Genomic DNA, 25204 nt, shown 5'->3' with positions numbered 1-25204 from the left:
TCCTCTTCCTTCTCTCCCAGACCCCAGCCTCACCCACTGCCCTGCCTGTCCTCATTAAGCCGACCATCACATTCTATAAACCCCCGGTGATCTGATCTACTTTTAACTTCATTAGGATGGCCTCGTTAAGTACCTGACCAACCAGAAATTTACGGCTGAAGTCAAGAATATTGGAACAAGCTGGGAGGACTACGCCAACACTTATATAACATCAGACAATCATGCAGAAACGGGAGTAAAATATAATGGGCATCTAAAAGAAAATCAACACTAACAACATACTAGTACACAACGAAGCCGAAAACGAATAATTAAACTAATGGAGAAATCAGTAACTTGAGGCACAACACTGATGGATAATAAACACGAATTGTAAATGAGATTCTTGAAACTAGATGAAACAAACTCAAACGGATGAGAACTGAAAAGAAGCACAAATAATAACACAAACGACAATATTCCTTCCCTTCCGACCATCACACCACTTAAGAAAACCACGTCATTATGCAGCTGAGGGACTGTCGGCTGGCGTGAGAGGGCCAACGACAAGCGGGGTGTGTGAATGCGCGCGCGCGGAAGGGGGAGGGTGTGGGGAGCAAGACACTTGGGTTACGTAAGGGTTGAGGCGTCGCGGGAGCTCCTGCAGTCCCTCGGCGCCACCATTATGTAAGGCGCTCTCAACATGCGTGTGCACACATCAAATCGTATTCTCGTCGGCACTGAAAACTTTGTATAAATTCTTCCCTAGCGATCTGTTTTTCAATATTACTCTGACAAGCTAGAGCATGTTAGCTATATCTCTTTAATAATGATATCTTTATTACCAATATGCTATACTACAGGATATTAAAGTCCAAAGTGCACAATAAAAACAAATTGCTAAGGAAGACGTGTTAAAAAATCTCCCGAGCCACCAAGAACACGGGCCATTACCAGGGCGGGGTGCCATATGAGGGAAACATCTCGCGTACCCTCCTACTCACTCCACTTTCTTCCCTCGCCGTGCCACCACCTGTATCGCGGCCTCTTTCACTGTGACATCTTTTCTATCGACGTTTCTCTCACCACGGCATCTACTAATATTAAATTTTCCACCACCTGTATTTCTCTAGTCGCTTCCAACAATTCTAGGTGTTCTGTTTTTTACTATCAGCACTAGTTTACCGTCGTTTGTCGTCTATTAAATCTCGTGAAATACCAAACATAAGCAGTACCACTTTTACTAGTGTAGGCTCAACATTGTCCCACCTCTGCAGTCGTGGTAACACCTATTTTACCTTAGTCTCCGTTCAGTTCCCCACTCACATCTTCCGTTGCAGCTTTAATACCGGTTTTCTATATAAGCCTAGCAACAATTTCTCTTCCACCACCTTGTATACATCCTCATCTTCACCACTCTCCTGTCTACTGCATCCTCAGGTCTCATGTGCTTTCCCCACATCACTCACTCCTACACGTCTCCCTCGCTCTCACCATCTTTTCTATACTATCGCTTTTTTTATCATACCTTATCTCCCTGCCGGGCCTCTTCTGTCACGCCTTATCTATCTGATCGTCTCGTTTGCCATACCATTCATGCCCCCTAATTTTAACTTTCGATCACATACGTCGCCTATACTTTTCATATTCACAACACACTACTTTCCTCCGTATCTTCCGTGTCCGTGTCACACTAGTCTACCACTATCATTCAGTCACATCTCACATCCGCACCTTCTTCCCCTGTTTCAGTGTCAATTCGGCCTTAAAGACAAAAGTACTCGCGTCTATCACACCCTCATACTCCCCCGCCTCCTCGGCACATCACACCGCACTACCCTTATCTCTCATCCCTCATCCCACGCCCCTCACACCTCTGATCCGACCCGCTCTATGCACCTAACACTACATAACCCTACCTCCCATGCAGAACTCCATACTTTTCACACCTCCATTCAACAACCCTCACCTCTACGGCACCTCACACTACACAGCCTCACCTTCCACGCCTTACCCCCTGATTCCTCATCACACCACACAACCTCACGTCTCACCCCTTACCCCTCACACCTCTCATCCTACACCCCTCACCTCTACGGCTCCTCACACTTCACAACCCTAACCCCTCACACTTTACACCCCACAACCCTCGCACCGCAGACACACATCATCTCCACACCGTTCCCGCTTCCTCTATGACATCTATGGCCACTCTTTCACCCAGGTGGCTCTTACAACCCCGGTTCTGCTATCTCACTCAACGTCTTGGCTTAATATAACTTACACATTATTTGCTTCGGCGGAATTACCTTTCGATAGGATGAAGGGTTTGTATATTTTCCTCTTCCTGGCTACAGATGATTATATTCTAATTCGTAGCAGCAATACTGAACAGTGAAGTGGTTAACCTTACGAACAATTTTGCTGCCGTGCTTATTTCCCTGTATTTTAAATATCAAGTAATTCCTTCGGTCAACCAGAGATAGCCTAACTATAAGGATACTGTACGATAAAATATGAAAGAACAAGGGACTGAGCTTCACTGATCCATTAAAGTTACTGCAGCATCAGCAGTTCCGACCAACCAAGCGAATGATCACCCCCCCCCCCATAACCTCATTAAGTCCCAACCACTTCCACTCCCCAGCCTCCCCCTCCTCTCGTTATCGATACCCGAGGCTAATTCAACAGGGCCACTTTTCAACCAATTACCACGCCGATCCTCCTCTCCGACCTGCCTCGTTCATCATATTACTAGTCGTTTTAACGACCTATTTATCAGTCTGCATATTTTAATAAATTTATGTTTCCCCACGTCAGTTATATTACAACGACGATTCAGAGGCCTCCTTTACTTGAATTACATATAAATATATATATATATATATATATATATATATATATATATATATATATATATATATATATATACATATATATATATATATATATATATATATATATATATATATATATATATATATATATATATATATATATATATATATATATATATATATATATATATATATATATACACACACACACACACACCGGTATATAAACCTGTCTATAGTATCAAACAAAGATCCCCTCCAAACAAGCCACTTTCGCAACATCTCGTCCCCTTTAACCTGAACTTCTGTTGGTTACAAAATTCTGCTTCATCCTTTCCGATCCCGTCTTATCAAGTCTCACTGGATCTTGGGATACCTTGTGACTGCCTAAAGTATGGTACCGCCGCAGTTCCCACAACACGCCAACTCTAAAGACAACTTGGCCCCTTGATATGAACCTCTAATAACTCACTTTTTCTGTACTATACCATCCTGTCATTTCAATAGCCACATCCGGGACGACCTACAACACTTCATGATGACCTGTGAATACCTGAAGTATCATTACAGCTCCCCTAAACAACCCTGCCCCTGCAACAACTCGTCCTCGAACGTGATACTTAAAACTACCTTCCTCCTGTTTCCTGCACTCCTATCACTGCACACCAATTTTCAGCGACTCTCGAAATAGCTACGACTATCAAAATGATCATCACACTCTTCAAAACAAGCCAACTCTCACAACAACTCTGCCCCCTGACCTGAAACTCTATGGTCGAACTACTTTATATCTTCCTTTTACTTCGTATCATTTAAGTGACTTTTGGGATGACCTACAACTCCTTAGTTCTTTGGACAATGAACTACGCCTGCCTAAAGTTATCACAGCTCCTCAAAACAATCCAACCTTCGCAACAACTCTGCCCTCTAACGTTAAATCTATTACTAAAAATCTTTCTCCTTACTACCGTTCTTTTAGTTCATACAAACTTTCAGCGACTTTAAAACAAAAACAAAAAAAAATCTTACAACAGCCAATCATCTTCACGACTCCCGAACACAAACCAAAGCCCTGGCGACAACTGGGCCCCCTGACGTGAACCTCTATTAACTCATTTTTCACCGGCATCTGATCTAATTTCCTCCGCTATTACTGCACCTCCGGGAAGACGGCAAGGAGGAAGGCAAGGGGGTGGATGGGGGGGTGTTATCAAGATGTGTCGGGGATGCTGCGTGGATGGGAGGCTGTTAACTTTCCCCTCCCTTTCTCTTCCTACTTTCCCAGTCTATCTCGTTCACTTTCTATTTGTTGCGTAGCTACCCCTATATGGCTTTACACCACCTGTCACTACTTAATTTTGCGATGTTTATATCCTGATCCTTCCTTTTCTCTTGTTATCTATCTATTTCTCAACTATTAATTTCCAGTTTCCTTTCTCGATCTCCTGTTTCTATTTCTCACAATTTTCTAGACTCATTCACGCTATCTCTCCCTCCAAATTACCTCCGATTACCCTTCTTCCTCCTTATAATCCCTCCTTTACCTCTCATCTCTCCCTACTTTTCCAATGCATCTCCCTCCTCACTCTCGCCCCTCATAGCCTCTCGAGTTTTTCCTCCCATCCTTCTTCCATCCCACTAAATCTGGCTTTTTCTCCCCATCCCTCTTTCTCTCCACTCGCCGGCTTTCCTCCAATTCCTCCGTCCTTTAATTAACCCTCACTTAAATACCCCGACCACCTTTTCTTGCTAGTTAACGCTTTTTACAACTTTCACTTTCCCTGTTAATTACTTCCTCTTCCTCTCGTGCCATCCTACAGTCAATTGGAGTTTTTACGTAACTTCTATTTACGTATCCACCCCAACCCTCCCCCATCCCGCATTTTCCCATCCCCACACTCTCGTTCTTATCCCCCCTCCCCCATCTGCAGTTTCTATTTCGTCCTCACCTTCCTTCCTCCCCCTCCTCTTCACCAGCTTTCCTCCCCCTCGTTCCCACCTTCCTTTCCCCCCTCCCCCATTTTTTCCAGCCTCATTTTCCCTCAATCGTCTAGCTCTCTTCTAGATTCCTTCAAACACACTTCAATTTCCTCTTCCTCACCAGTATTTTCACGTATCTCAACTACATTTCCTCTTCCCCTTACAGCCTCCTCCCCTGTTTTCCCATCCACATTACCTCCTCTCGTCCCCACCTTCCTTTCCCCTTCCCCGGTTTAATTCATCCCAATCATTCTGCTCTTTCCTGGATTCCTATACATACGGTAGGATTGCAATTTCTTCGCATTTCCCTTTTCCTTTCATCAGCCTCCTTTCTCCCACCTCTCCTCCCTAACACTTTCCCTTCTCCCCACCCTCTCTTCTACAGAACTTTCATTCACTTTCTCTTCTCCCATCCTCATATACTTCCTTTCTACTGCCTATATTTGCATCCTTTCTTGCCATCATCCCCCATCGTCACCAGCACTAACCATTTTCCACGTCATCTATCCTCTCCCCATCTCACTTCCTCCATCCTCTCCCCTCATACTTCCCAGACCACTACGCCCTCCCCATCCTCCCACTCCCGCTACTAAGGCGCCACTTAAGACGATGGCTGCGAATAAGAGAAGGTGACGGGGCAATGAGGAGCCGCCAGCTGGCCTGTGTCAAGAGCCGTTATCTGCAACACCACCTACACTCACTCACTCACACACTCAGCTGGTGTGGAGGCAGACCAAAGCTTTGCCAACAGAGGGGAGAACTGAATAGCTTGGGGAAGACAAAACTATAAAAAAAGGGACAAAATTAAGAAGTATAAGGAAAAAATTGAGAAAAGAAAATAAGGAATGGGATAATGGCACGCCTGAGGAATAGGAGGGAGAAGAGTCTTGGATTGCTGTGGGGCCGGTAAGAGTGCCTGAGAAAGAAACAGATGGGAGCTGGACATCTTGAGAATGAAATTAAATTTAGATGAAAACCGAGAGCTTGATTAAAGAAAAAAAAAAAAAAAAAAGGGGGGGGGGGGACTTTGGGGCAGATGACTGTGGAGGAATTTTTGATTGAAGCTGTGATGAGACTGTGCCGGGGGAAACGATGATGAAAACGTGGGAGAAATAAAAGGCAGAGAGGAAACCACAGGGAAAAGGTTGAGGGGCAAGGATGAAACGAGAACAGAGTGGAGTGGGGGACGAGTTGAGATGGGCTGGGAGGCAAAGGAAGCGCTGAAGTTTAATAACATTACTCATCCTGGAGATGGGCAGCTTGGAAAACCAACTTCATCCGGATAAAAGAACAAGAATGACAGCCTGAGGAAGGTGAGTGCACGTGCAAATATGTTCTTTTAAAAAACTTCAGAAACGTAAGCAGGGGACAAGTTTTTGTGAGGGGAGGAAGCCTGAACAAGACGAGAGGGACAGAGTTTATGAGAATGCTAACAACACAGTGTGGGAGGAGAAAATAAACAAACCGAATAGTAACTATGATACAGAAAAGAATGGAAGAAGAAAAAGATAACATTCAATCCGTAACAAAACGGATACTACAGTCTACAGGATAATCAACTGAGAATGCACGCAGGAAAGGAAACAAGATGTAAAAGGCTACGAACTTAAGACAAAACCAGTGAAACAGGACCAAGTTGGAAAGACCGAAGTCCAATAACGGTGAGAATGAGTGTGACTTCACCAAGGACGCCTGGGAACACAGACCAGAATCAAATGTTCACTCCTTCCTCTTCCTCTCATTCACCCCTTTCAGCCGCTACTCGCCACCCCAGTCTCTCCCCCCCATCCCTCCCTCTCGCTAATTCCTACCGCCTTCCCTTTTCTCTCCCCCTTCTTACTTTCCTCTCCTCCCAGCCCTTCCTCCCCTCTCTCCCTGCCCTTCTAAGTTCCTCGTTCTTGCTCAGCTTCCCTCCCTCTCTCCCTCTCATTCTTTTATCCTTCTCACCTCACCCCCTATCTGCCACTCTTACTCTGCCTTTTCTTCCTTTCGCCATTTCTACCCCCTGCCTTCTTTCCCTCCTTCCCCATCCCTCCCTTTCCTATCTCCCACCCTTCACCCAAGCTATACCTAAAAACCAACAGCAAAAGAACAGCCAATTTACAGATCATGGGTAGGACATCTTTCAATACGTGTTAATGTTGATTTCCCCACCATCACATTCCTTTGTAGACACGACACTAGCGCCACAACCCCCATTAGGAAACAACCTTCTACGGCGATGCTGGTGGGGTGGAGGGCAGGGAGGTGTAATAATGTGTGTGTGTGTGTGTGTGTGTGTGTGTGTGTGTGTGTGTGTGTGTGTGTGTGTGTGTGTGTGTGTGTGTGTGTGTGTGTGTGTGTGTGTGTGTGTGTGTGTGTGTGTGTGTGTGTGTGTGTGTGTGTGTGTGTGTGTGTGTGTGTGTGTGTGTGTGTGTGTGTGTGTGTGTGTGTGTGTGTGTGTGTGTGTGTGTGTGTGTGTGTGTGTGTGTGTGTGTGTGTGTGTGTGTGTGTGTGTGTGTGTGTGTGTGTGTGTGTGTGTGTGTGTGTGTGTGTGTGTGTGTGTGTGTGTGTGTGTGTGTGTGTGTGTGTGTGTGTGTGTGTGTGTGTGTGTGTGTGTGTGTGTGTGTGTGTGTGTGTGTGTGTGTGTGTGTGTGTGTGTGTGTGTGTGTGTGTGTGTGTGTGTGTGTGTGTGTGTGTGTGTGTGTGTGTGTGTGTGTGTGTGTGTGTGTGTGTGTGTGTCTGTGTGTGTGTGTGTGTGTGTGTGTGTGTGTGTGTGTGTGTGTGTGTGTGTGTGTGTGTGTGTGTGTGTGTGTGTGTGTGTGTGTGTGTGTGTGTGTGTGTGTGTGTGTGTGTGTGTTTTATCAGTTAATAAAAGAATAAAAACAAAGGCTTCCACTTCCAAACATCCCCAGGAACAGTAAACAATGCCTCGTCTTCAGTAATGTTCCTTTATACACAGGCTACACGATACAGGAAATAACAGTTGCTCCACGCCTCACGCTCCACCACACCAGGATCTCAGTATGCCCCCTCCAACACCACCAAAGGTACACAAAGTTTCGACTACACACAGCTTCCATTAGCCAAACCTCTCCCCTCTCTGCGCAACCGTCTGATACGTCACTGATGTCTCTTACCCTTATCAGCGCAGGGCCGTACACTATCAAAAACATTTACAACCAGACCTCAACGGCGGGGTGTATTTTGAAACAGGACGAAAAGTTTTGATGCAGCTTCAGGGAATGAGCGTCGGGTGGTTCTCCTTACTGAAGATTATCGTATGGTCCATAAGCTTAGTAAATCAGCAGCAAAAATAGATTTACATGGGTTCACCGTATGGATAAGAGCTTATATACAGGCAGAATCAAGAAATCCACTTTTATTTATTTATTTATTTTTTTTTACCAGGGAAACAACCAGCCTGAACTGGACGAATGTGTCTTGGATTGTTTGATTTTCTGCAATTTATTAACTAAACCTTACAAAGAAGGTCGCCTCTGCAAGTGTACGTGCACTGTCATGCGCACGAGTTATGGCATGGAAGGTACTAGGCACAGATGTGGGGATTCCTATCAGTGAAAATATCCACAGAGATAATACTGTGCATTTCAAATCACACTGGTGATAGGACGGCAGCAGCACGAAGGAATGTCAAGAGGCGGCGCTGGAGGAGGTTCCGAGTGTATGTAAATGGCTACTTAATATTCAAAGTGAGAGCGGCGCCTCCCCAGTTGCTGGCCCGGGGTGGGGGTGATGGAGGGGGCGGGGAAGGGGGTTAGAGGAGGCCTATTGTCACAACACTGAACACAGGCAGGGCTGGGACGGGACGCTTTCTTATGTGTCACCTTCTGTTCGTCTTTTTCCTTTCCTCTGTATCTCTCCACTTTCCTCACGCCCTCCCTCTTTCCTTGCCACCAACTCCCTGCTTCTCTCTGTCAGCACGGCGTTGGTTTCTCTGTTTTGTGGCTCCTCGTTCTACTCAAGCCTCGTCACTATTGGTTTTTATAATGAACTACAATACTTGAGACATGTTCAGTGCCCCCGCGTTGTTATGGCTCTGTGTAGTAATTAGGCTATGCACAAATGGCCGTGACACGGAGCAAGCTTAAACCCTACTTATACCTTTCCTGTCAAGCCTGCATTTCGTTACATTTTCCTTCCTTGCCTGCCTTATCACTGACTGTCTTAATCTTCTTCACTTTCATCCCTGCTTTCACTCTCCACCCCGCCTTCCTCGTCATTAAATGTGCAGTATGTCCTACAAGGTGACCAACCTGCGATAAGGAAATTAATATACGGTAAAAGTATCAAATATACCAATATTAAGTTGACTGCTTATTAATGATACCTACGTAAACACATCTATACCTAGAGTAGCTACCGGGTATACGCCAAGCAAGATGTAAAGATAAACTGGTCTTGGATGATGAAATGAAGGTCCTGCCTAGCTGTGCATTTACCACTGGGATAGTATGACCGGGATACTACTTACTGATAAAACAGACGGCAACTGTATGTAATGAATTCTGAACAAGTGATTTTTTTTTTAATTTATTTCCCTTAGCTAACGTTAAAAATGTACTAGTAAGCCACAACAAATACAGAAAGACACTAAGGAAGCTCAGGATTAAAGATATACCGTTACCTTCAAATGAAAGCAATGTCCTGTTGACGTGACTAGCGTATTTAAGATGATGCTTCTTTGGTCTTGGTTTGTTACTCTTGCTATCGGGGCATCTATCCTCTGCCTCACGATATCCACTCTGCCTTACAATTTCACTTTCCACAATTCCACCCCGTCGTCGCATGCTTTCCCCTCACTTTCATTTTCTGGATGACCTGCATCTTTTCTCGCGGAAGATAACCAAGCCTCCATTAATTTCCCACAGGATCCCGACATTATTACAATTCCAGTCCCCAACTTCTCAACCTCTCAGTCAAAGTAAATCACTATCTGACTCAGCTCTCCCTTCTCCCGTCTCTCTTCGCCTATCCCCCTCATACTCTCAAACACCCACACCCACATCCACACCCACATCTCACACCATCATCCTCAACACCACCTCACTCAAACTCTTCCATTTACACCCCTAGTCCCCAGGCATACACAACCACACCAACAACAATAACAATGCCACAGAGTTCATTTCCCCTCCTCCACCTCCACTGACTTCCACCCATCTCTGAACATGACAATTCACTACAATCACATCAGCAACTTACACAATTATCATCAAACTCACTCTCAAAACGCTACCCGTACCAATCTTCACAAAACCTACCACCACAAAATCCCCTCCCATTATCCCTATTTTCCTTGACCTTCCAACCTCTACACTCAACTTTACTGTACAGCCCACACCGTCTGGCATATTCAACCCCACATACACCCTCCAACCTCACACACCCTCACTTTACACCCCTCCACACACCCTCACATAAAACTGCAAACACCCATAACAACACCCTCCCTTAACGCCCACACCCACACTTTTCACCCTCTCCCACCCACACACACTCCACCCTCACCACCGCAAAATCCCACTCTCTCCCCTACCCCCACCCCTGCCGCCTCAATAGCTCTTTCCCTCGCATTATTTACCCTGGCGCTAATAAAACTGGATCCGCCATTCTTCCCTGCCCGTGGTTTCCCAATAATCCGGCTCTAGTGAATATTACGGCCCTCCTTTTTCTATCGCCTGGGTTTAGTGCCGAGCCGAGTATCAACCCAGGGAGTTATACTGGGGGTGAGGGGGCGAACAAGCACCTCAAACAGATAAGGGATATTGGGGTGATGAGGGGTGAAAGGGGGAAGAGGAAAAGTTTAAATGGAGAGAGAGAGAAATGTGATGAAAAAGAGGAAGAGGGTGATGCGAGGTACAGAAGTGCTGATGGGAAGAATGGAGGAAAGAAAATGTGGTTGGAGGGAGGAGGAGAGGAAAAAATGACAAGAACCGAAAAGTAAAGAGGGTGAAGCTATATGAAGGAGAGAGAGAGAGAGAGAGAGAGAGAGAGAGAGACGGGGGGGAGGGGGGGGGGGTAATTTCGCTGCAAAGGACAAACCCCAACACCGATCAAACGGCTTAGATCAGAGTTACAGAGTGGAGAATCACGGGAGATGGGGTCGGGTTCGCCTTTAAATGGAAATAGGCCTTCAGAGGGATTAGCACGGGGGCTCTACCTTGAATAACGGGAGGCCTAAGGATGAGGGGGAGGGAGGGGGGGGCAGGGTTAAGGTCCTCGGGTGGCCTAATGCGCTATCAAGGCAAGATTACGGAAAAGGTGGACCAAAAATAAAAATATGAAAAGTAGAATGGAACGGAATGGAGTGGAACGGATGAAGATGTAATGATATGTCATGTGACGGAATGGGATGGACTGCGAGGTGACGGATCGGGACGACTGAAACGAGACGAGATGGGATGAGACGGACTGAGGGTACTGGAACATAGGCTACAATTCATCTAGGTACAATTCATCTAGGTTAAGGTTTTGTTTATCGTGGCAGCCCGGATAAATGACGGGATATGGCGTCAGGAGTAAACAAAGATAAGCACATAATGAGTACATAAATTTATGGCCTGGGAATATAATTATATATATCTAGGAAAGGGTAATAAAGATGGGCTGAAGATGGGAGACATACACCTCATTCAGATAACTTTTCTTTCTTTTTCTTTTTTACTTCTGCCGCTTCCCGAGACTTTTATTCAGCTTCTAAGTAACTTTTCAAACTAAGTTCTATACAACCTTCATCAACCCCTTCGCTTCTACAGGTATCGTTCTTCAAAGCTTATTCAAAGTCTTTAACAAGAACACCTAAAACACGTTCACAAAAAAAGTGGTTAAGAGGAAGTAATTACACAAGAAATATTATACTAAGATGAGGAATATTAAGAGATGTGGGTAATGAAACAGACGATATTGTGAGGGATGGAAGGAAGGCTTAGGTGGAGTGTGAGGGGATACTGAGACAACAAGGAAGAAGAACTGCACAGCCAGGATGTTTTGAGAGAGAGAGAGAGAGAGAGAAAAGGGGGGGAGGAGGGAGGGATGCGAGGAAGGGAAGGGAGGACATAAAGAAGGTTCACAAACTGGGACAAGTGTGAGGAATGTGGAGGGTCGCTGCCTCACACACACAGCTCAACTCACTCCCATTCAACCTTATATTTTAACAAAAGACAAATTTCTTCCCAACCAGTAAGACTCCACCATTAGCAATGTCAGGATGGCAAAAACGAAGAACACTCGCCTTTATGTCACCACAAAACAAAGGCTACTTTCATCGTCAGCCACAGCATCTATAAATTTTGACCACCGTAAATCCTGTTGTCCGCAGAAAAGCTATAAAAAGAATGCCACATCTTGTCATCCAATGGTGCGACAAGTAGCGCCAACAACTATAATACCATCAAATTATAACTAATCAACTCGAAGGACATGCTGAGATTCCTTCTGTCAGGCTCATAATAGGTGTTAACCCCTGGCACAGCTAAAATTCTTTTTCTGGTAAAGAACATGACCTAATGGTGGACAAAATAAGATTCCGAAGCGTCCAAGCTGTCTTCAGAGAATTGACGTTAATCACTCCAACCGTCACAACTTATAATAGAAATATTAAAGGTAAGAAATGTATAACAATTACTTTTACAAACAAATTTCCAATTGCTCATACAAGAAAAAAATATATTACCGTACCTCCCAATACTGCTTCATAATGACCAAAATAAGCCTACCTACCGCTGTTAGAATCTACACAAACCTTCAAAACAACCATCGCTCACCAAACAACAAAGCACCCTTCACCATCACATACACAACCACAACCAACCATCCCTTACCACACAACCAAGGACCCTTCACCACTACACACAGCCACAACCAGCCACCCCTCACCACTACACACACCACCCTCAGCCCTCCTGTTAGTGGTCGGAGCGGCGAATTTCCATACCTATGTGTCTGGATGAGGAAAGACGTAAATTATGCCCGGCCACGCCCCATTTACGACACAATCTGAGAGCCTTCGATCCATACACCCACCCCGCCACCCATACCTCTCTAACCGCAGCCCAGAGACGGACGCCGAACACCACACGCTTTTTAAAGCGAACGTGGGGAAAGATAGAGGACGGTGGGTAAATGTAGGTAAAGGTAAAGGAGGGTAAATGTAGGTAAAGTAAGCAAAGGGTGGAACGACACAAAAATGAGGAAGAGGGGTAGAAGTGGAAGGCGGGATGAGATGAAGAGGGAAAGGGTGAGGAAGAGGGGCACAGTGAGGAAGACAGGTTAAGGTACGAAAAATAGGTAAAGGCAGGGAAAATGGGTAAATGTGGGGAAGATAATGATAAGGAGGGGAAAGAGGAAGGATGAGGCATGATAGGGAAGATGGGTAGATGTGAGGAAGGTAGGTAAAGATAAAAAGGTCGAGTAAGAACGATAGGCGGTAAGTTTGGACAAGGAAGGACGAAACTCTCAGGGAAGGCATAAGCAGTTAAGTGAAGTACAAACAGGTAAGGAAGGTAGGTGGAGTGGGAAAGGTACAGTAGATGAACAGGATGAAGGTACACGAAATAGCAGAGGGCAGAAAAGGAAGGGACTTAGCTGAGGCACGCAGGAACGCCGGATACAGGTAATAAGGTAATGGAGAAAAGATGAGCTGTAATAGGAAAAGTAGATAACGGTGCACTGACTACTTGCTGGGATGCAGGATGGGTATGGAGTTAAGGTGAGAGGAAGAGCTGAGAAAAGCCGATGATAAGGGAGAACATAATCACGTTGAAAGATTCGTAAAATATCTATCTATCTATCTATTGCCAGACGCCTCAATCCCGTCTGGGGTGGCCACAAACAAATCGTCTCCACGTCGTCCTGTCTCCCGCCATTTCACTGCCCTGCTCCCAACTCACACCCCCCTCTCTCATATACCTCTCCACCCCATCCCTCCATCTCATCCTCGGCCTCCCCCTCCCTCTTCCCCCCTCCACCTCACTCACATACACTCTCTTCGTCAGTCTTTCACCCTCCATCCTCTCCACATGGCCAAACCACCTCAGTGTGTTCCTCATAACACTTCTATCACATCCACATCCACACCACAACGCTCCTTTATATCCTCATTCGTCAGCCTGTCTCTCCATGTGACTCCACAGGCTCCTCTTAAATAACTCATTTCCACTGCTCTCACTCTTGACTTGTGTCCTTCCAACAACGTCCAAGCTTCACTTCCATACGTTAGAGTTGGTATCGTAAAATATAATTAAATATAAGAAGAGATAGATAGATAGATAGATAGATAGATAGATAGAGAGAGAGAGAAAGAGAGAGGGGGGGGGAGGATTAGGAAAATGAGAAGAAAGGAGGCATAGGGAAGAATAAAGTGAAGTGGGTGAGAAGACTGAATGCGAGTGAAAGAATAAGTGATGATAATGGCTGGGAAAATTTAATGGACGGGAATAGGGAGGGAGGGCTGGAGGGAGGAGGAAGATTTGTGGCAGGAAAGATGGGAGGAGGAAGAGGAGGAGGAGGAGGAGGAGGAGGAGGAGGAGGAGAGATAACGAGAAAATGGACGATACTAGATAAGGAGTGAATATGGACCCCCCCCCCAAAAAAAAAGGGAGAGAGAGAGAGAGAATGGGATGAGGGATAGGGAGAATGGAAAGGAAGAGGTAATGGTAAAATACTAGTTAATGGTGGAGGAGAAAAAAAAAGGTGAAGATAATCGGGAAGAGGGCATAACAATGAAAGGATAACAGTATAAAGGAGAAACGATGATAATGGAGATGTAATTGAAAAACGGGGATTAGTAAGGAAGCAGAACGGGGAATAGGTTTAACTAGAACCAAAAGAAAATGTGGATGAAGATTTATGGCGGAGTTCAGAAGGAAATTAGGAAACTGGAGGAAGGATATGAAAGGAATAGTAGAGAAATATTTAGAGATATGCAGAAATGGCGAGAAATGAGGGGCGTGAGGATAAGGAGTAAAAATGTGAGAGGATACTACGACTGAAGGAAGACATTAACACAGATGATAAAACAGGAAGGAAAGTGAAACAGGGATGACGAAGCACGGGTACAGAAAAGAGAGGAATGAGGGATGAAATGACTGAATACGAAAAAGGAGTAAGCAGGATGGACTGGGAATAATGAAAGGAGTATAAAATGAAAGTGAAAGGACGAAAGTAAGTACGAGGTGAGGTGTATAATAACAGCCAGAAGGGAACAAGCACCCTTAGCGATAGAGGCTGGAACAGAGGAATAATGACTGAAGCTGCATGTATGAAGGAGAACAGCCAATACAGAGAAAGGAGAGAAAGGGAGGTTGAAACAAACGAATCAGGGGAATGAATGACGAATGAAAGAGAAAGGCTGAAATATAATGAGAACGGATGGTAGTGTAAGAGAAGTGGGAAGAAATAAGGGTAATTCAGACGAGTAGTGGTATAAATAAGAGAGAAAGGCTGAAAGCAAGAGGGGAGGTAGTGTAAGAGAAGGAAGGAGAGGGTGTGGGAAGAGAACAAGTGGGCCGGAATGTGGTTTGGGCCGGCCGAGTCGTCCCCCACCATTACACACAATCCTCACTCAACTGATGCTGGGGCAAAGAGATGAGAGGGGGAGGGACAGAGTGGAAGGAAAGGCGGGGGAGGATCGACAGAAAAAGGAAGGATTGAGGAAAAGTTTTGTGGGGAAAGGAGGAACTTCCTGCTTATTCTATCCTTGTCATTCCTTCGGAATTGTTTTGTTAGGTATAACTTATAAGCAACAGCCTCCAAAGACCAACAGGTTTGCTGCTGTTTTTCTTTGTACTCCTCTGAAATGAAGACTGGGAGAGGGTAGTTTAGGAAGGAGTAGGGAGAGAAGTAGGAAGAGGAAGAAGGATGGGAGAAAGGGAAGGACGATAGTCGGACAAACGGGGGAGAAAAGGGAGGTTATACGAGGAGAGATGGAAAAAGAAGAAAAGAGTCGAGAGTACCCATCCTCTTTCATCTCGAATCTACGGCATCACCAACTGCCTCATACAATCCTTAATAATCCCTCACCAGCATCAACACATGCCCCTCACCTTCCTTACATAAGCACTCCAATCCCCTCCACCCCCAAACCTCAGACTTACCGAACCTTATTCACAATTTTTAACCTATCTACCCCTACCCTATACAGCTCGATTACTCCTTTTTACCCATACAACCCTGTCCTACATACCGTACCTCACTCTCTCTGAACCCAGCTATTTTTCACTATTCCATCCCCACCCTGTGATACTAACTCAGTTTTACCCATCCCTCCTCTTCCCACGTAACTCACTCACCTTAAAATCCAGAATAAATTACCGGTATAATAGTTCTTTCATACCAGATATAATCACATACCCTCCACAAAGTCTTTAACCATTCTTCCCTACCAATCATTTTATCCATCATATCCCTACTCGGCGTTTTCACTCATCCTTCCCCACCCTGTGTAGCTCACTCGCTTCCAACAATACGGTACCCAGCTTCCCAGCCTGCCCCACAAGCTACTCGGCCCTCAGTTCTCCAACCAGTAGTGGCCTTCAGTAGCTCACGCCCTCCTCACTCAAAGGGACTGGTTGAGGCAGCAGCAGCAGGAATAAGCTGCTTATTTCATGAGCACAATGGAATGGCGCTGTTGAGGGCACGCTATAGACACAAAAAGAAAAAGAAGGGTAGCACATAGGGGAGGAAATATGTGGTCACTAGGGAAGAAACCTTATTCATTTGAAATTCCAAGACTGTTAATCCAAAAGCCGCTCAAGAAACACATATGTACTCCATTAAAACAAGGAAGTCTGACAGTACCTAAATAATAATAATAAAAATAATAATAATAATAATAATAATAATATATCGAACTGGCTCATTATAGTGATCTGAAAAAAAAAAGTGATTACACTCTCGCTCATGGTAACAAGCTAAACATTAACCAGGTAAGCATTCGCTGCTTTTATATTTTTGTGACAGGTAAAACTAACCTGAGAAAAGCAATGTAGATAATGAACACAGTAGTAATACGGCAGAGAAATCAATGCGATGAACAGAGCAATGAACGATGAGAAGAAAGACAATACCACACTGGGAGAGGATAAAACACAACAGCCAAGGAGAGATGAAGGGAACAAAGTTGTCTAAATATCCAGTGAGTGAAATAAAAGAAGCGGAGGGAGGGTGATGAGGAGCAGCAGGAGTGTGGTAGGGGTGGGAGAGGAGGGGATGGGGTAGTAGGGGAGGACGGGAGGGTGAAAATGGCCGGGACCCAAGGCGGTAGTAACCCAGATAACTATCCAAGGTCACCCTCGCCCATTCTGACCCTCATTCACACTCCCTACCACCCCATCACTTCTCCCATCCTCAATGCCACCCACATCAGATATACTCTTCATCCTCTCCTATTCGCCTATCCAGTCTATCTCCCTCCAGCTGCATATTATACCCTCTCCAATATACTCTCCCATCCACGCAGCCTATCCTATCCATCTAATCTATTCCCCCGTCTCCATTGTCCTTCCCGTCAAAATTCCTACACCAACATACACTCTCATCAACTCTTATCCCACTCACTCATCCTCTTCCACTCGTCCCATACTGCCACTCACATAGAGTTCTCCCACCTAGCCATGTGCATCCCTTCCACCATCCATTCATCCATCCAAGCACCCTCCCCCATCCCCTTTCCATACTTAGCCACTCCCACGTCCCATTTAGCTATAATAATAATAATAAAAAGTCATGTCTACTTGACATCCGTTTAACACACACACACACACACACACACACACACACACACACACACACACACACACACACACACACACACCGTTCATTCACTCACCCTCCCCTCCATTACACCCTTCCTGCCCTCATTCATCCTGGCAGCGAGGCCAGGAGTCGAAAGTTGGGAGGAAATCAAATAAAACTCAAAATTCACTCTTAGGAAGAAAAATCTAGTTGCGAGAAAAACGGAACAGGTGCCGACAAAGAGAAAAGAAAACGAGGATAAGCGTGGAGGAATGTAAACAAACAGGAAAACGCAAAGAAAGTGGATAAAGAAAAGTGAGGCAAAGAAAAACAAGAGGACATGGGGAAAACAAGTGGAAAATTGCACAGAATGAAGACTGTGGGGTGATAAGTGAACTGAAAGTCGATGATTATGAAGAAAAGACTCGAAGTACGAAAGACCATTAAAGGCTAGTGACAGGGATATTACAAAGCCATCTAAAAATAACATGGCTGTGTAAAAGCGAGACACACAGGGAGCCAGAGATAAAGATGACGAAGATTACATTGATTGGAATGAAGATGCTCGAGATAAAGATGGCTGAGATGTTATGACGACGACTGAGATGAAAATGGCCAATATGAAGACGTCCCTGACTGAGCTGAGGCTGGCACGGCTAAGTGGGTGGCGTGTAAAGAGAGGGAGTGCGTGTGTGTGTATCAAAATAGGGGAGTGGGGAGTGGGGTCAAACTGTAAGTGCCACTAATCTCTGGATGCGGGTCCCTCAAAGGCCTGATGCTGCTGCTGCCCACATTCACACGCCACCACACCACCCCTCCGCCACAGTACAGCTTCATTCCCCCCCCCCCCACACCACAATCGTCTGTCACACTAGGGATAACACGTCAAAACTCATTTACGTTCCAATGCTCTAAGACTGCCGAAATTTAACAAGGCCTCACATTACCTAACAGTATAACTACCGTACTCGTAAATACATCTTACACAAAAACATTTGTAGCAGTACTTAAATACGTATAAAAATAATACAAGTTAGACGTTCAAGCTTCGTGTGTCCTCTAAATATACAATCCAACCAATATACTGATATTTTTTCTTCTTTTTTACGTTCATATAACTTGCAGGTCTGTGTACTTTTCTCATCTTGGTGAGAATGGAGGAGCGTTTTGACTGTTCATTGCTTACTCTGAGGTTTGTTCTCGTGATGGCTCTGTGGCTCTGCTCTGACCTCACTTCCTGCCCACCACCAACTTGTGTGACCCAGGTGGCTGTAATTTGGGGCCAGTGTCGCAGTTCTCGCCCTCTGACAAATGGCTTCTCCCAAACACCAACACTTCCACTCCTCCTCCTCCTCCTTCCACTTCTGCACCTGTTCTGTTGTCCTACCACCACCACCACCACCACCACCCCTATCCAATTTCTTACTTCTGCACTAACACACCGTATCTTCCACTTCTGCATCATCTTCAATTTCCTTTCCACATCCACCTCCTCCTCTTCTTTTTTCTCCACCATCTCCACTTCCAACTCCTCCTTTTTCTCGTCCACCTCAGCACATCCTCCTCCACTTTTTTTTTTCTTCCTCCACCTCTGCACCTGCTTACTTGTATACCTGACTCCTGTTATTGCTCTGGACCTACTCCTACCCTTACCCAGTCCTGCTAACCCCTATCTTTTCTAGCCTCTCCCAGAACCGGCATCATCCGATTAAGCCTTTGTCACGGTCCTAGTTTACTAAGTCCCAGTTCTTGCTCTATACCATCCTTATATTGTACTTGTTCTACTATACACGGGCCCTGTCCTTTGTATACTGTACACTTTCCGGCTCTTCTCCCTCATCCTACTCCCTACTACTGTTCTTTACCATACCTCGCCCTTGTTCCTGATTTACTATACTTACCCTTGTCTCTCATCCTACCCTGTTCGTTCCTTCTTAATCAATACCCTGTCATATATACGGTACCTTGCCCTTCCCTAACTTTCCATACGTATGCTCCACACTACTATGGCCGCGTCGTTATCCTTCCTCGCTCTTGTCTTATCTCGTCTTGCGTCGCCCTCCCCTGCTCTGTCCTAACCTACGTGTGTCCCAACGTATCTTACCTAAACTTTACCTCGCTTTTGCCCCAATCAGTCGTTTACCCTCTTCTGACCCTTTGTCTCGTTCTCCGTTCACTTCTCGCCTTGTCTTGCTCTGCTCAGACCCAACCTACCTCTAGAACCCTACAGTATCTTGCCACTATTCCAATCTCACCCTGTCTCGAGCAGTCCTTTACCCTCCCTTGACCCTTAGCCTCGCAATGTCCTCTATTCTCTTATCCTCCCAACGCTACCCTACCACCCACAGTACCAAGGTCTCTCCTCCAATGTCCCTCCTTGCTCCACCACCACCACCACCACCTCCATCTCGTCCCCATCTTTCTTCATAAGCTCAATAAACACCTTGGCCACCAGAGAGTAAACCATTCCTCCTCGTTTTCTCCTCTGCCCTGTGCTAACCAGACCCTAAACTTCTGTAAATATTGACTAGAGAATCTGAAACGGCCCCCTCAACTTTGCATATGGCTTAATGCTCCCGCCACTGACCTTCAAAACTGCATAGCAACTTGAGGACACAGCAAAGGGGAGGATGGATTGGGCGAGGTGAAGGGGGGGGGGGAGATAAGATTATGTAACCCTGCAAGAACCACCACCGCCACTTTTCCCCCTTCCCCTCCTCCACACCTCTTCCTTCCTGTTACTCATTTCTCCCCATTCCTCTACCTCTGCTTCCTGCAGTCCTCTCTCTCTCTCTCTCTCTCTCTCTCTCTCTCTCTCACACACACACACACACACAATTCTTTACTCCACCTCTCCTCTCTTCCTGCTTCTCCAAAATTCGATTCTTCAACAACAACAATTCAAAATTCCAACATCAAACAGCGTGTGTGTTCAATTATCTTATCCAGACATTACCCTAACTATATCAATACTTAGACACTATATATACAGGCAAATAACTACCTATTCATCGTGAGTTGATTAAACGAAAAATCGTAACACTATGATATTAAACTTACTAACTTGGGTGTATGACAAAAGTGAGGTTAGTAAGACGAGGGCACAAATGTATGAAAAACTTATCCGGAAAAAAAAAATAGACTAAACGAAGGTCGGTGGTTAAAACAAGTTTAATCTACTCACTTCTATTACAATATGTTTACTTTTTCATTTTGATAGCGCTACCAACTTTACTAAACTTAGAAAAAACTTCATTAGTTAAAATAGTCTGATGGCAGCAAGAATAAAAGTCCTACAAGAGGAAGGGGAAGGAAGAATAAATATTTCTTAAGGTAAGTAAACAGTCTAGTGGTATGAAGAATAAACTCCAAGGGCTGAATAAAAGTGTAGCGGCTGCAAGAAAAAGTCCCAAGTTGAATAAAAGTCTGATGGTAGTGAGAACAGATCATCAGACCACCTTACTGAATGGTTTAAATCTCATCTTATTTCGAATTCACACAGCAGCAGCAGCAGCAGCAAGTCAGTTCAAAGACGCCCACCCGCCCCATAACAAATCAGTCTCCTCACATCCTGCGCCTCACCACTATCTTATCACCCGACGTTCCACCAACCGGATGCTGAAGTTCACATTACCACGATCTACTGCCAACTACTGTCTCATCTTTACCCGTCCTCCTACGCATTTTCCCTCGACAACAACCTCACAATAATATCCACTTTCATCAGGCTCTCCAGGCCACCCTCTACTTCATCTACCCCATTACATTCCCCATTACAACATCACCCATCAACATGGCACTCATCCTGTCACGCAGCAGTCTACCCATCTTTCACCCACCCCATTTAACCAATATGTATCGCCAACATTTCTCCCATACCTAATTTTACTCAACACGTCACACCAATATCCAACTGTACGCACTCGATCACCACTACCCTTACCTATTCACCTTTCAACCATCCCATTTCACCACTGCAAACACCACGAATATTTTAACCACTCCACCCCCCTACAAACCCCACTAAGCAGTCACCAAATTAAGCAAGCTACCCTACTTCACTCAACCTGCCATTTCACCACTGCACACACCACTACATGAGCATTTCAACCATCAATCCACCCACACAAACCCCACTAACTAGACACCAAATTAGGGAGGCAGCGGCGGCGGCTGATACGGCTCTTAAAATGAATCTGCCTTCCCACCACCTAACCTTATCAAAGTCTCAATATTCAGTTACAATAAAAAACGGGAACTGGACCGACTGGCAACCCCGGTAACCCTACACTGACAAGCGAGAAAAAGGAGCCGCGATAGGCCTAATTCTTCCTCTTTCAACTCGATTACTTATCTGATGGAAGAGGAAATAAAAACTATCACGGTCAGAGGGCACTGGGATCCTCGAATTCCAGTTAAAAGCCTTCGAATTCCTCGGCAAAAGTTTCAAATTCTCAACCTTTAATTCCACCTTAGGAGCATTACAAGCTCTTCAAAGCAAGCATCCTCCCAGGACCCCCATTCTTTACAAAGGAGAGCTTCCAATCCCTTCCTAATACCTTTTCATGCCACCATAAAGATACCAATCTATTTAAAAACCACTTAACGTTTCTCAACCTTAAAGTGTTCAGAATCCTAAGTTACGTAGATCTAAGTTCCATTTGAACAGAATTATCTTAAATCATCCAGGCACATTGCTACGATAATTGAATTCTCCTCAAAGCTTCAATTCCCTCAATAATTCAACTTCATCTTCGGACCCCCTCTACCTCCCCTGAAGAAGCTTTCGAATTCCCCAAACTTCCAGACAAAGCGTAATAACTTTAGAACCACTCCTACGACCCTGAGGACAATTTGGGATCTTGCACAAGACCTTTTCTTCCCGCCACCCCCATCCCCACCCACCCATCCTTAAAGCCCCCCTTGGGCCTGACCATCCGTAAATCCCTCGGGTTTTCGGGACAACCAACCCTACGTGGTGCTCATACCGACTGTGGAAGGAAAGGCAGGGGGAGGAGAGAAAAGACTAGAGGAACAGCAGGAGGAGGGTGGGCAGTGGGGGAAGGAGGGAAATGTGGAAGAAAGACATGAGACTGGAAGGAAGGCAGTAAGGGAGAAAAATGAAGACAAGAAATTAAAATAAAATAATTGGTAATGATGAGATGTAAGAGAAAAAATAAGGTATGCGAGCAAGAAAGAAACTATGGAAAGGACTAAGTAGGAAGGTAATGACGAAAGACCTGGGAAAATCAGGATGCAGGGAACGAAATATAAGACAACTGGGAGGCTACAGGTGAAATATTATGGCGACAATACCTGCTGGCCCAAACAATGGAATGGCAGGTTAGGGGTGAAAAGAATGGCACCGGTAGACTAAGGGTGAGAGAATGGGAGGATACGAATGAAAAGAATGGTGGGCTAGGGGTGGGGGAATGGAAGATAAGGGTGAATAGAGTGGTAGGTTACAGGATAAAGAGTGGAAATGTAAGAGTGAAAATAATGGGAGGATAAAGGTGAAGAGAAACGTAGATCAGGGGTGAAGGAGCAGAAGATGCCAAGGGTGACGAATGGCTGATTATGAGTGAAAGAATGGAATAATTTGCAAGTTCAGGAAAACGGGGTGGAAACAAGGATGAGAAAAGTGAAGGGAACTAGAGAAAATTCTGAATATTGGACAGAAATCAGTCATGGTCCAAAACAGAAAAATGCGGGATACTGTAAAAACTACTAAATAAAGAGTAACAAAATGAAACGTGGGTGGTGGAGACAAACATCAAGGTGAAAAGACAGATGGAACAGGGTGAATGGTCAGAGAAGAGGATGATGGAAGGTGAATAAACAGATGGAAGGAACAAAAAACAAGATGGGCAGGGGGGCGATCAAGAGGGATGGAAGGGTATTACGAAGAGAGGGGGGGGGTGACAGGAGGGAATGGAAATGAAGAGAAGATTAGGATGGAGATGAACGGGTGAGGAGGTTACGAGGCAGGATGGGAGAGGAAGTAAAGAGACAGAGGGGTGACAGGTAGAGCCCCGGTTAACTAATAAGAAAAGAGGAGATATAAAACTGAACACAACAAGCCTCCCATAACTGAGCTATCAAAATAACACTGACGAAATTATAAAAGAAAAAAAAATACAACCGGTTTCTTAGTGTCATGTAATATTAAATGCAAACGTGGCCACATGTAATAAGAAGCAGTACAAACTCTTAAGAGTGAAAGGGGTCACTAAATAATAACACGAAAACAACGTAAAAGGTTAGATTGTCTAGAGACGCTACCTATAAACTCCCTCCCTCTCGTGTGTGTGTGTGTGTGTGTGTGTGTGTGTGTGTGTGTGTGTGTGTGTGTGTGTGTGTGTATACCTGCCCCCGACCCATCCACTGTACCCCCAAGTGTGAGGGTCGTCTGATGACCACTCGTAGGTCACCTTTAACCTCGCCCCAGACCTACTTCCACACCAATCCACATGGCAACACAACACCCACACCACCGCCATCTTTTCCACTACCCTAACCTTACAACACATGACCATACCCTACTTTTACTGCCTCATTCCATCCTCAAAAATGTGCCCAGAGAATCAAAAAATGCTACTAACAATCACGCTTTAAAATGGCCGTAAAATTCCACCTACTTTCGAGTCTTTTATAACTCACAGCTCCAATCATCCTCAACATCCAGCCAAGAATGTGGATAATTAAAGTACCATGCTGAGGTAAGAGCCGTTATTCTCTTACGTGTGACACACAAGAAAACATAAGCCTTTGCCTCAACAAGTTTTTATGATCCAACATGTCCGGCATACCTACCATAGTAACAACAGCCGAGAATATACGGGAAGCTTACCCAAATCTGATTATCCACCCGTATTTCATTACATTTACAGCTGCACTTCTAACACCTTCAACCACTTGCCAGTGAATGAGCTGAAGAAAACAGCACATCTAAATGGGTACCTAACATCTTACCTGATCGACATTTGCTTTCACAATCAGTAGCTTAAAAAAAGTACTAATCCAACACCTCTACTGATCAAACAACAAACACCTGTTTAATCGAAGAATGATTTTCAATTAAGTTCACAGGTTATCAAAACAACATGATATGTACACCAAAGTTATAGCGAGAAGAAAAAAGCACAGGTAGCTAAACAAACCAAAAATGTATGCATCGTGTAAGCCTACCTCGACCTGTGTCTGGTCTGCCTTGGCGTCACCGTTGGGAGCAGTCTTCTCAGCCACCTCCTCTATTGTCTCACCCGCCTTTGCCTCCTCCACCTTGATCGGCTCTCCATCTTCAGACAACTCCTTGATCTTCACCTCAGTCTCTGCCGCGCTTCCGTTCTTCTTGGGGCTGGACTGAATGTCGTGGGACTTCTTGGAGTGACGGATCCCCATGGCTGTGTGTGTGTGTGGTAGCTCTCGCACTCAACTGTGGGCAGATCACATTGACCATCACTATCTGATTACGATTCATTAAAAAAAAAAAGTTAAATATAATCACAATGACAAAAAATGAGTAACTAGTATAAGGTACCAATGACTGAGTGATGTGGGTTACTTGCACAACTGATGTAGGCAAGATGTTCACACTGACATCACCGTGAGTCAATTCACTAAATATTCATAGAACATATCAATAAACACGAAGTAAACAACACTGGTACCGG

The 25204-nt window shown here is 45.0% G+C and overlaps 1 protein-coding gene across 4 annotated transcripts in view; it reads right to left on the bottom strand.

Annotated features, from left to right (window-relative positions):
* The window catches only part of LOC145412838 (uncharacterized), a 254288-nt gene that overhangs the window by 209139 nt on the left and 19945 nt on the right, over positions 1-25204 (bottom strand). For all 4 annotated transcript variants that reach the window (XM_080282628.1, XM_080282629.1, XM_080282632.1 and 1 more), the window contains exon 2: positions 24720-24966. In XM_080282628.1, coding sequence (XP_080138754.1) covers positions 24720-24932 — 213 coding nt within the window. In that variant the 5' untranslated portion in view covers positions 24933-24966. The remainder of the gene's footprint in view (positions 1-24719; positions 24967-25204) is intronic.

The sequence above is a fragment of the Coenobita brevimanus genome, chromosome 94, assembly GCF_032717465.1.
Source record: "Coenobita brevimanus isolate Jiangsu-jjx chromosome 94, ASM3271746v2, whole genome shotgun sequence".
In the NCBI taxonomy this organism is placed as follows: Eukaryota; Metazoa; Arthropoda; class Malacostraca; order Decapoda; family Coenobitidae; genus Coenobita; species Coenobita brevimanus.
Note: the sequence above shows the minus strand (reverse complement) of the source record. Positions and strands in the feature narration are given on the sequence as shown.